Raw genomic sequence first — 13,420 nt, forward strand, 5'->3', positions numbered from 1 at the left:
AGATTCTGCTCTATAGCCACTGAGTGTATAAATAAAATATTCCCCACTGCTTGGTGTTTTGAGTCCAAAACTTACAGACCACTGAAATCAGTGATTATGGATATATTGCCTTATTCTGGGACCATCAGACGTCTCACAAGTTAAGTGTGATCAGTGCAAGTCAGTATTTAGATGGCAAATCTTTAATGAGTATTTCACTGCTGTAGGAGGTTCTGATGGTGATTTCAACATGTCTGTCTCTTGAGTTTGCTCCAGTTCCCCTGCAGATGCTGGGATGATGATAATTCCTGAGATGAGACATAAAATAGGTTTATGCATCTCTGAATGTTTCCTATTCCATGTGCATGGAGGCATTTTATCCAAATAGTCACACAATAGTTTTTTGTATGTGTAAATTTCCCCCACATATTTCATCAATGCTTTAGTTAATACTCTTTGTACAATTCATATCCTTAATACAGAGAAGTTTGTGTGTTACTAAACAGGAAGGAAATTTCATTAGAGTGCCTTGTGACAGAGCTGCCAGCTGGGTCCATCACCTCCAGCTCTGGGACAAGGCAGTGGAACTCTGTTCCCTTGGCCCATTCCATGGCTGCTGTGGAGCAGTTCCACCCCTGTTGATAAGAGAGGTGATGGCTGTCCTTGGTGATAAACTTAGCAAGAGTGAAGTGGTGCATAACTGTTCTCTGGGCAAATAAAAGCAGTTAAGGGCAGGTGGGATGTTGTGGGAAGCAGCATTTTCCAGGGAATGCAGTGGGGACACTCATGTCTGGAGAAGGAGCTCTCTGCAGGGACGTGTAGATTTAAAGGAAACATGAATTTAAAATGGAGTGTGGCTGTGTAAGAGCTTTGATGAAATGATGCTCTGCACTGTGAGAACAAAGACACCTAAATCGTGGTGGATGAGGCAGGGCCATTAGCTGACCTCAGAGTGCAGTCCTCCAAATTAATGGTCCTGGAGCAGCCAGCTGAGGTGATTTGACTCTAAAAGTCAGATGGTTGGGAGTGATGTGTTTGGTGAACGTGGCCTTAGCTCAGAGACATTTAAAATGTTTCAGTTAGTTTTGAAAAGATAGTTTGTCTTTGAAAAAAACAGGCGCTTGTGTGACGTGTTTATTGGAACAGTCTTTTTCTATCAGCCTCAAGAACTTCAGCTCTGTTTCATCCTTATTGAAGAAAAAATAGTTCTTAAAATTTATTTTCATCCTTCCTCAGGAAGGATAGAGCCTAACTGGGGTGTTTCCCAGAGAGCTGGTTTCGGAGTGACTGACTGGTAATGATGAGTGACAGAATTAGCATAAATTCAGAGATACGGTTGGCTGGTGCCAACTGGCTGTGTGGGTATAAGAGTCGCTCTTGGGAGCGATGACAGAGCCTGATTTTTATCCCTCCCTCCCTCCCACCCCCCCACTTTCCCACCCAGAGTGCTGAAGATACGACTGGATATTAAATACTTGAAAATCAACCTACTTAGCAGCCTGGAGCAGGCTCCAGGGGAGGAGGTTTGGAGAGGGAGGGCTTGTTTGGGGTGGTGCACAGGGATCTCGCCGTGGGTAGCGCCGCGTGTCGGGGACACCAGAGGTGCTGTCCCTGGTGGGTTCCTGGATGTCCATCCCTGCACCCTGAGCTCCGCGCGTTACGCGATTCCCCGGTGAGCTTTGCTGCCGGTGGCTCCCGGCCAGCTTGTCATGTCAGTGTTGAAAACTCCAGAGCTCTTCTCCAAACGCTTGGAACCTGTCTCGATCTGCCCGGTAACCGCGGTGTCTCCGCCAGCTCCACACGCGCGGCAGGACGGCTCGGCCCTGCCGGGCTCCCGGCCACGACCGACCGGCTCCTTGGGGCTGGGCTGGCTCACCCAGCTCCCTCAGAGCTGGGGTGTGCTGGGGGACAGGGCAGCTGGTGCTGTGGCCACCCTGTGCTGGCCAGGCCAAGCAGCTGCTGGGTTGGATCCCACAGGGCTCTCTGTGCCTCTTCCGCTCCCTGGTTTGCAGCCCTGGCCTGGGAGAAGTGCAGGCATGGACGGGGAGCTGGGGTGGTGGAAGGGGTAAGGAAGGGGCTTCCCTGGGGCTGTGGCTGCTGCAGAGCAAGAGGGGACCTGCCACTGGTCCCCGGGCTTGGAGACGAGGGGTCACAGACGCCTCCCTCCTCAGTGTCCCCTCAGGGTGCCATCTACCAGATCTTGAACCCATGTTCATGAAAACAAAATCAAACAGATTGAATGCACCATTTCCTGGAGCTTTGGCTATTTAGGAATGACCATTCCATGTTTTGCTGTCTCGCTGCGTTGGGACCCCACCGTGTTGGACCCCTCTATCCCATGGAAGATGGAATTTCTGGGTCTGGGCAGCGTTGGGAAGCATCTCCCAAATGCACACCCTGACAGCAGCACTGCCTTCTTCCCAACATGTGCTTAATCAACTGGATAAATAGAGGAGCTTGTTCAAATGGGGCTACTGAAAAGCACCTGCAAAATCTGTAGTCACTGCTGAAACCCCAGTCCCTGTATGCTGATTAGGCTCTTGTTTTTAAAAAACTTGTAGTGAATATGTTTAAATTCTGCAACTAAGAAATTTTCCCTAATTATTTTCTTTTAAAATACACTTTTAAGATTGGTTGCTCTGATGCTGAAGAATACTTAATGCTTCTTCCCTCTTACTGATGTATAAATGCAATCCTGAAACATTGTCAGTTTTTCTAACATTATTTGTATGATTATTATTGGATGTATTTTGGGTGTTTTTGGTGGGGGGTGGTTACCAATGAATTACGTGACTACTTGTGAGAATAAAAGCCTAGGTAGTATTCCTATTAAAATATTTTTTTTCTAATTGCTCAGAATTAATTTCCTGCTTGTGTAGCATAATTTTATTGGGCTTTGAAGGTAGATTTATAATGAAATTTCACAGGTATCATTTTATTTGAGTTGTCTGCTGCTCCCCACTACCACACACACAGTACAGGTCGGTTCATGCAGGTTCTGTGCTGTGTGTTACTGCTTCTGTTGTTTGGGTGAGATAAAAACTTGTTGAACTACTAAAGTGGACAGAGTTTAAAATTACAGACCCATTACTTTCCTTTGCAGCCATAATATGTTTGTTTTGGCAGGCTGTCTCTTCACTGGAACATGGAACAGTTCCTTTTTTTGCGATTATTCACTGTTTTCAGTCATACAGCACCAAGCATTATTCATGGCCCTGGAAAAAGTTACTCCTTCACAAAACAAAAGCATAGGAAGTGTTCTGAGCCTCCCTCATTTTTGAAATTGATAGGTATTAATGACGTGTGGGTACCCAGGGCAGTGACAATGTGCTCTGAATTAATGAATGTCATGGGGTGGTGATGGTTTGGGAGCCTCGTGCGGGTGTGAGTTGCTGTGGGTGTTCCATGTTACACACAGGTGTAACTTACACCATGCTGCTGCGGGGCACCTGCCAGGACAATGCTCCCTGGATGCTCCATGGAGTAAAAACACCACGTTCACCTGGGCTAGTGCTAAGCTTCTCCCACATGGTGGAGCTTTTACCCTCGACTTGACCACAAAAAGACATTTAAAAAGCACGGAGAGGCAGCTTGGGAAAGGAGGGCTCTGCTCGCCTCTTCCCTGATCCATAACATTTTTGTGCCTTGTCTAAAGCTGTGTTTGCCCTGCTCAGACATGGACACCATGGCTGTGCTAATGCCTGCAGATCCAGCAGCATTCAGTGGCACTGAGGCCTCCTGGATCCCTCCAGGATCCCCTGGCAGCTCCTGATGGCCTGGAGATGTAGTGCCATGCAGTCCCCAGCTGCTGGACCCCCTTTCCTGCTGAAAAAGGCTACTCAGCTTTGCATCCCATCCAGCAGGTATTGCCCCATTCTCCCATTCTTTGCCATTTCCAAGCATTTTGCTGGTTTTGTCATCAGACAGGAACAGTGTAAAGAATTAGGGTTTATGATTCTTACAGCAAACTGCTTTTGAAAGAAGTATTGAAGAATCCAAGAGTTTGTGTGATTTGAGCCATGCTTAGGAGTGAAAAATAAAGCCTGCTGCTGAGAACAACTACCTGTTTTTCAGAAATCAGCCATTTCTTTCTCATTATTTGTTTATAGTATTGTGATGCTGTGCAGCCTTTAAAGGTATTCTTTGCTTATTTGGTCCAACTGTAACTCACTTTAATGCTTATCTATTTTCTAATAATACTTAGCACAAGAAGTGCCCTTTCCTTTTTTTTTTCCCTCAGGATTTGCTGTCCTTTTCTTTTTCCCCTCTTCCAGTAAGGAAAACACCATTTCCTCCAGTGCAAATGAGGAATGGTGATGCAGGTCAGTTCCGACTTTTATATTGCCACTTGTTTACATAAAAGTGATCTGTTCTTCTGAAAATCTGTAATTTTCATGGGAACTGTGCATTAATTTTAAACTCGCCCTGTTCACAGCATGGGAATGTATTTTCCCTCTATTTTTCCTAAGGTTGGAAATCACAGTTGTTTTTTCTGCTGCCCTTCTATTTGCTAGAAAATTGCTTTTGCTGCTGAGGTCCTTCAGTGCCCATGTGGCTGCTGCACTCCATGTTCTGCCACCTGGCCCCTTCTCCCTGCCAAACTTTAGATTTCTTTGGTCTTGATCTTTGCTATTTCTGAAGCAAATCCCTGAAACAATTTCTTTTTCCCAGTCTTCTTCTGCCTTGCTATTTTCCCCCTCTTCATAAAAATAAATTGCAAAGCTGATCTGGCTGTTGCATATCTGCCCAACTATTGTCCCATATTCCAACCCTTGGTGCCTGTTCTTACAGCTCAGCATGCTTAGATTTTTCATTATTGGGCCCTTTTGGAACAGATTTAGAATGGTTTTATCAAGTGATGAGTGAGTTAAGTTCTGTGTTTTGCAATGAAGGAATAAATGTTTTAGAATAGTAACGTCTTGCAGTGAATAAAATGATGCTCCCAGTCATTGGATGGTTTTTCTTTGGCAGTGGGAGACGTGGATTTGTTGGTTGATATTTTCTAGGTAATAGTAAGAAATGGCTTCTTCCCATAAACTCAGTAATATTTTAATTTTGATGATTCAGTCTTTAATATAAATACAGTAAAGTGACAGGCTTCATGCCCTTAATATTTAAGGATTTTAGTCATCCTTAGAATTAATTCTGGTTTCGGCAGAAGCATTTATTATTAAAGAAAACACAGAGTCAGATACTTAATTACTTGGATTTCTTTTTTTAACACATTTTAGGAACATCTGTGGATCCTAATGAAGCCAGTAAGGATCCCAGACCCTAAAAACTGCTTAAATTTTTACAGTAACATGGGAGGAGGGGGTGGATTAGGGTGGAGGGCAGGGTCCTGTAAAGATTCCTGGCATATATTTTCACATGACTTACTGTATTTTTAGCTGGTGGGTATGTTTGGTGTCATTTATTCTATAATGCTCAAATTTCTGGGTTTTCTGTAAAATACAGTGGAGTTTTCTTGTGGGGCTGATGTAGAGTTGGCTGATCCTCAGCTGTGAAAGAAATCCTTAAGTTGATTATCTTTGCTTCAGTGTTTTCTTTAGATTTCAAGAGGTTGTGCTTAACATTTCAAAATTAGTTAGAGGACTCCTTTCAGACTGCTAAATTATACCTACCAGAAGGCTGCAAAGCAAGCTCTGCGTGCCTGCCTCAACTTAGCTGCTCTTGATGGCACTGCAAATAAATTATATATGTAAGCAAATTATTTTGAAAGCAGTAGTTTTTAAATTGGGACAAGGCTTCTCTGTCTGTTCATACATCTCGTGCTGTAGCTGGTTAACAGGTGAATTTGAACCTCTTCCAAATTTGGTGTCAAATTTTCAGACAAGCACAATGCACAAATTCTCCTTTCTGCCCTCTACAAAGAGGAAGGAAGGAAAAAAAAAAAACCCAAATCTATTTCAGTACCTTCTCAGAAGTTTACTTGTATAAATTTCTCTTTTTCTATGAAAGTGTACTTTACAATTCTTAAGGAATGCTCAAATAATTGTGCTTTTTAAAGTGAATCCTATAGATTATTGAGGAAGAACTGTCTGGACTCTTACAAAACACTCACTTAAAAATAACTAAAAATATTTAAAATAATAAAGTATATAATATAATAATAAAGTAACAAATGACAGCTCAAAATTTTGAATAATTTTAATATATTTTTGAATCAACATGGGTTTATGCAGGGTGGTATTTATGGCAACATCAGTAAAGCTTTTCCTTCACCCTCAGTTCTCTCCAATGTCTGTCCTGACCCTAGAGCCCAACTCTGCTTCACACAATGAACACAGACATCACCAGTGTTAAGAATTTTGCCTTCTAGTCAGTTCTTTTGTTCTCTGTGGTCTTGTAATTACATTTTCTTAAATGCAGTTCTCTCCACTGTTGTGGTGCAGAGGAGTTTCAAGGCAGGGAACTGTGCATGTGCTGCAGCTCCTGCGAGTGTAAACTAAGAGGAGAAAAATGTCTCTTATCTTTTTCCGTTATCTCAGCTTACCTCACTTTTTTGGGGGTTGGTTGCCACCTTAGGAACACATTGCTGCCAAATGAATCTAGTGAAAATCACAGGAATTGTGCTCGAGGCTTTGGGGTGACTTGTTTCAGTTGTAAATGAAAATATTCCGCTGTACTCTAAGGTCCTGTTTTGTTCCAGATAAATCAGCACGTGGTATCAAATTAACATAATTGTTCTTAGAGTGCACTTTTATTACAGATACTCTGACTTGGGTGTGTTCTTAGGGGTTTTGTTAAAATCAGGGGATTAATTTGTGTGCATGCAATAATCCAAAGTGAGTGTTTGCCTCTGCTGATTGTCGGGGAGCTGGGAGCTGTGGTGTGCTGGGATCCCCTGGGAGCTGTGGTGTGCTGGGATCCCCTGGGAGCTGGAGACTGCTGAAGGGGGCAGAACCTGCTCTTGGGGTTTGTGTGTGGCCCCCCTAAATGAGCAGCAAGGTGGCTGCCCTTGAGCCATCGCCTGAATGTCGTGGGATAATCTAAGTGGCATCCTGGAGAGTTCTGCTGCAGCATTCAAGGCAGCAGCACAAACTGATGTGACTGACGGTATTTGTGGATTATATCAACATCACTGGATTATCTGCAGCAGCAGCAGGACTGGAAACAAGAATGAATAACGTACTAAACAACTAACTAAAAGTGCCTAATGAACAGGAAAAGTAGAATTATAGACTGTAGGGTCGTTGGATACTTGACATCCTTTTGGTAATTTCAGTAAGAAAGATTGGGAGAACCTAATGGAGGGATGGCAGCAAATATTAAGCAATTTTCTGGAGAACAGAAATGGTTTTGAGCAGGGAGTTGAAGTATTTGTTACAGCTGGGTTTAGTTAACAGAAGGTGAGTTGGGTTTGCCATTGGGGGTGGGAACATCAGGCACAGTTCTTTGTATTTTGTAAATGAAGAATTTCTGAGCAATGTAATTTGTTTCAGCAAGAACTGCTTTGCCCAATGTTTTACTGGTAGCCAAAGGGAGTGAGTATTTACAGGAAAAGGCAGGGGGAGGAATTTTATCTTATAATCAAACCCCACCACTGTATTAAGAACCAGTTTGCTTAAAGGTGGCATTACTGGACAGCACTGCAGAGAGCTTGAGGTTTTGACTCAAAATAGGTTTGGCAGCACTGAGTAAGAGCCTCATGTGTGTGTTTGTCTGCCAAGCACAGCATTTAAACGATGGGAGCGTGTTTCTTTGTCATTTAGCCCTCTTGCAGAGAGCAAAAACATCTTAACCAAAAATTACAAGACATTTTGATCTAGAAACTCCCTGCAGCAGCTAAATTGTTGTCTTGCTGTTCATATTTAATGTTATCCTTGGTTCTAGAAATATGAATTTAAGTGACTTGAGTATCCTGAATACACGTTTTTTTGACTGCTTTGGTAGAAGGTGTCATTCCAAGAGTAGTTTCTTCCTAAATAAAAAAATAATTCTGTAACTTTCATGTGTGCACCGTTTCTAGGTGTAGTTATCATAGGCCTAAATTATTTAAGCCATATAGCAGCATCTTGCAGGAAATTTCTATTCCTATGATTTTTTTTTTAAATGTATAAATATTTCAAGTCTATGCAAAAGACAAACCTTGTATAAAAATACTATATCACCCATGAGTAGGAGAAGTTATTAAAGGTAGGCACAGGCTGAGTAATGAAATGGGGACATCAGGTTCCTCAGAATAGCCTGTTACTAAGGGATGCTGAATCCAAGGTAAAAACTCCTGTTTCTTCTCATTTCTAGTTTTTTCAGACCTATTTAACTATGCCTTGAATATATCTTGAATCTGATGTTGATGATGGTAGTTACTGTGGATAATGATCAGCTGTTGCAGCAAAAGCATTCACTCAGATTTTTAATTTAGGAAGCAGAATGCTGATTTTTTTCTAAACTTGGCCAGCAAACAGAAACCAAGATGATGGCAGTCTTGGATGTCGCTTTAGTCTTCTATCTGCTTTCCCAGGGATCAGCAATAGTGCTTGGAGATTTAAGTGGTTTGGTCAGCATTACCTTTTTCAGCTTTTATATTTCCATAATAGTTCATAAACCTGCAAATAATGGTCTGCTCTGAGCTGAGCCAAAAATGAGTAATTTCCTTTTTTCTCCACAGTACCTCACAACTAGTCCATAAGATCCTCCCCAATGGAAGAATGAGACACGTAATATACTGGAACCAGGGCTCATAAGAGAACCAAAATTAAATTAAAATAATCCTAAGAATTCTGGTTTGGTTTTTTTTCCTGTATGTGCAGATAGTCCCTTCATCCTTCATCTGCCCAGTTGCCATTTTAATAAGCTTTTAGGTGTTTATTAGAATGTGTGCCATTAACTTGCATCTGTTCCACTCCAGGAAATTGGCTGTTATCATCTGTTTTCTTCTCAAAATATTGGCTATTCCCTGTATGAGATGTTACCCCCTTAAATATGGTATTAAATACGATGTTAATGCAGGCAGAGTCATCTTGTGCCTGTTCTGTTTTCCTGCTGTTGCTGCAAACAAATGTGAAGAACCTTTCCAAAAAGAAAAATCCTCAAGGATCCTTCATTAGATGTACTCCTGGGAATTGGTAATAGATACTTGAATATCATTCATTTTAGGAGCAGGATTTTGATGCCTATTAAAATCAAGGTGCACGCTAAATATTTACCCTGTTTGTTTGGAAATGTGTGTTGCTTTTAACACAGCTTCTCGTGCAGAGGAAATGCACAGCTCACCAAGCAGTGTTTCACAGGGATATCAGGGTTTCCACTGATTTGGGACCTTCATTTCCCAATTCCCAAATGATGCCGTGCAGGCCCTTGGCTGGCCTCGTGCAGGAGCAGATGGTACAGCAAGAAGAGCTTGCGAGTTCTGGGGGCCAAGGCTTGCAGCAAGCAGGAAAAAAAATAAAAAAAAAAAAGGAAATGTTAATTTAGGAACTCAAAAAAATCCCCTGATAAAGAGAAGGGAGAAATGCCAAAGGGAAGAAACAATTGTGTTGCTCTAAAAGTGGTGTTCTAAGCTCAAACCTAGGACTGAAGCTGTCCTGATCTCATCTGTGCAAAGTCTATAAAATCCAATTACTCTGATATCTGGAATTTAAATAACTACAAACTTTATGTCTAGTCTTGTCTTGCTTTTAGCTTTCTTTACTGTCCAAGTCAGTGATAAGGAACCATTTTATTTGGGGAGGAGTTTGAAACACCACCCAAGAATGATGTCATTCCTGACACTGTTCATATCCTGATTGGAAATCTGCGATGGTGAAAGAAAAGAAGTATCTATTAGGAATGCTGTACCTTTATAAACCTATTAGGCATTGTTTTAGGTGTTTTAAAACAAGTCTTGGCATACAGAGCAGCTTACTGGGTTTAGAGAAGTCTGATCTACTTTTTATCTGCAAAAAAAAATAAAATATGAATCATTACTCAGCGCATCTGGTAAAGTGATAGTGCACAGATTTCAGGCTACAGTGCCTTTGTTTTTATAATGTGTTTAAAATGGAAAAGGTACCGAGGTCTTTGCAGGTAAAATCAAATGCTGTACTCTAAAATGCTAAAGAGAAAAGACTTAGAAACATCTGAAGAGGAAGTGGATTGTTAGAGTTGCTTGAGAATTTCTTTTGCTGTCTGTTTAGGTAATCATAATTAAAAAATGCCTGAATGATCTTAATAACACATGATTCAACTGACAAGCACTAATTGCTCTCTATCAGGCCAAGAGAAGATGAATGTTGTCAAGAAAACCACAAGTCAGACAAGCTGATTCTCTTCTAGTCTGACACCATGTTCCCATGTACAAACCAGTTTTTACTGGAGTCTTTCCAACATCAAAAGAAAATCCTTGCCTTCCCATTAATTTTCGTTGCTGGCAGGCTGGAGCTGTTTGTGACGAGTTACTTTCGTTACTATTGCTGGGCCGCTCATGCTCAGGGTTGTGCAAAGGCAAAAATGTAAACAGGTTTCTCAACTTCTCCTTATCTTTGTAGTTAAACTGGGCACATTCTTACATTGAAATATAAAGCATTAGGGAGGAAAAAAAATCTTTTTTTTTTAGTTGTCAGGGCAATCCTTTCCTTTTTTCCTTTGCCCTGCAATGTGCAGTGCACTAGGCCAGGTAGGACAGAGTTATTTTTCTTCAAAGATCTTCATTTTTTTTAAGACAACCTATGCAAATGATGTCGTTGCAGTGAAAAATCCCAGTTTTGTATAGCAGATGCTATCTGGCAGGATTTCCTGCTAGGTGATGTGTATCTAGTGCCATTTTTTTTCTTTTGTTTTAAAGATGCCTTTTTTTGTCTGTGCTCTAGTCAAATGAAAAACTTGTCCTTTGTTGCTTGACTTTATTTCTTGATTTAGATACAAGCAGTAGGAGATATTGCACATTGTTTCATACTTTCCATTTATATTTGGACATGGGTTGCTACATGGTGTTGTAAGGCTATGGGTCACTTGGGCAACCATCTACCCAGATAAATCTAGTGACCTTTCTTGTAAACAGCACTTAAAAAACAGTGTCTGCTTTGAACTAAGTAAATTCTGACTTAGTCACTCCAGTGTTAATTATGAAGAGAGATCATGTTATGTTTTAATGTAGGTATGAGACTCTTAAAAAAAAAAAAAACTAAGAAACCCTGGGATCTTTCTGTAAACAGAATATCTCCTTTAACCAGATATTTTAAGTTGGATCATTAAACCTCTCCCCAGAGCTCAGTAGTGGCAATTCATCTTTTAATTAGTTTTTCTGAGGAAGAGGGATATTGACTTGGTTGTGAATGCACCCTGCTCTCTGGAAGGATTTCAACTCAATCCACTTTCTGGTTTTATGGAGAAGAACGGAAATCAGCTCCTTAAAACTTCACCCTAATTCTCAAACTTCAGTTCTTAAACAGCACTGTCAGTTATCAATCTTTGGAATACTTCCCTGCCATATTTGAGGACTGTTTTAACTATTTGATGGCCACCTTTAGCATGTCTGGAGACAGGGAACCTTCAAAGGACTTTGTGCAAGTCGAAATTGTCACTCAAATTTGGCACTTAAAGCAGAGTCCCCTGTCAGCATCTTGGTGCTAAACCTGGTATTGAACCAGAGTGTAATGAACTCCTTTTCCTTTCCAGATTTCTCTGGTGGTAACAAAAAGCCCCTTGCTGAAGGGTAGGGTTGAAGTGCAGAGGGAGGGATGGGTGATGAACGTGTGAAGGAAGCACTGAGCATTCCTGACTTGTTTTCCAGCCAGTCCCAGTCCCCCCTGTTTTCAGGGTCACCCTTACAGATATTGTTCCCCAGTGCTTGGCTCACTGACAGTAGAAATAAGTAAATAAATCAGAGTAGAGAGGCAAGACCATGAACTGACAGTGGGTTGATTTGTCATTTCAAATCTCCCGAAAACAAAAAAGTACCTGTGTTTCTGTGTCAAAACTATTACCAAATCTATCTGAAATTATAATAATCTCTGACAGTTTAACAACATCTCGGGTTATAAAAAGCATCAGGGTAAATTCCTTTTCTCAGTTTTTGCATGTGATGGGGGAAGCAGCAAATTCCCTTTTCCTCAAATCCTGCCCAGTGCTGCTGGAGCTGCACACCCAGGGATGAGGGGACATTTCCAAATTGGAGGGCACAGCCCTGTGCTGTCAACTGGGGTTGAAATCCTTTCAGGGCAGCAACAGGAGAGGATTTGTTTGTTCCTACTTCAGAGTTTTCTGCAGAAAATAATGAGAACCCTAGAGTCTGTCCTGGAATGACAAAATCCTTTGCTCCTGTAGAAAAGTGAACAACTATTTAAAAAAGGAAAAGTGGGGAGGAGGAGGGATTAGCATGGAGACTATAACTGTGTTACCTGAAAAGCACCAGCCAGTCATGGGGTATTCTGAAAATAGCTGTGATCAAATCTAGTTTTAATTTTTCACAGTGGTTTAGATAGGATAATTCTGGCATGTGTTTGAGTAAAATATATTTAAAATAATATTGCTCCAGCACCTTTTGCTGTCCAGAACAGCAGCATTGGGGTATCTGTAATATCAGAGTTCTTATATTTTGTGATGGTAATTTTTTTGCAGTGGATTATTGAAGAAACAATTGGGGACTTTATTCAGGGACTTTCTATAAAGGATATAAAATATCCTTTGATATTTGTCCTAAAGGCAGGTATCAAGCTGCTCTTCAGGAGCAGATCTGGTGGGCTCTGGTGGGCTGAGCAGAGGTTGTCCCCAGTCCCAGCCTGGGATGTGTCAGTGGCACAGTGTCCCTGTCCCAGGAGAGCTGCAGAGCAGCCCTGCAGGCGCTGAGGTGTCAGGGTGTACCTTTGGTGCATAATCTGTGCATGATGAGCGCGTTGTTTGGCACGGCACAGCCGGCCAGGAGCGTGCCAAGCTCTGATAAGCAGTGCCATCTAGGGTTGAGCCTGGCCAGGAGCTCATCCTCAGAGCCTGGCTGAGCTCTCAGCCCCAGCCCAGCGCTGGAAGGTGTCCAAGGGCACAGTGTGTCATTACTCACACAGAAATAGGGTTTTCTTTAGATGATAATATGTGTTTTAAAAGTACTGAACAGCATACCCTGAATCTTAGCAAGAACTTTTAATCCTTGTGTTGTATCTAAAACACATACCTGTGCCAGGGAGATTTAAGGTTGTTTTTGCTGGGTCTGTGATGTTACGTGAAGTCTGGGGTGTTCCATGGTGTGCTGGGAGGGGATGAAACATTTGGGTTCTTTAGAACCAGAGGATGTTACCTTCTGGCATGTGGGAGAACTTCTGCTTGGGGAAAAGTTACTGCATATAATTGAAGAGGAATAATGGAGTTTGATCATATGGCTCAGCAGACCTACCCACACCAGATGAGTTTCCCAAAAGTCACTGGGAATCCTGTCTGGGTCGTGATGGCACTGCAAACCTTATCTTTTTCAGAGGTGGGATTGGAATTAAAAATATCACCCTTTCCATGGGGCAACATGTTTGAA

The 13,420-nt window shown here is 41.8% G+C and overlaps 1 protein-coding gene across 8 annotated transcripts in view; it reads left to right on the forward strand.

Moving 5' to 3' along the window:
- CUX1 (cut like homeobox 1) overlaps nt 1-13,420 on the forward strand; it is a 259,909-nt gene that overhangs the window by 17,816 nt on the left and 228,673 nt on the right. Inside the window, exon 1 of one of the 8 annotated variants that reach the window (XM_019008609.2) lies at nt 4,221-4,301. The exons of the other annotated variants lie outside the window; for them this stretch is intronic. Coding sequence (XP_018864154.1) covers nt 4,290-4,301 — 12 coding nt within the window. The 5' untranslated portion in view covers nt 4,221-4,289. Of the gene's footprint in view, nt 1-4,220; nt 4,302-13,420 lie in introns of those variants that run through there. 8 annotated transcript variants of the gene reach the window in all.

Source organism: Parus major, chromosome 19 (assembly GCF_001522545.3).
Source record: "Parus major isolate Abel chromosome 19, Parus_major1.1, whole genome shotgun sequence".
In the NCBI taxonomy this organism is placed as follows: Eukaryota; Metazoa; Chordata; class Aves; order Passeriformes; family Paridae; genus Parus; species Parus major.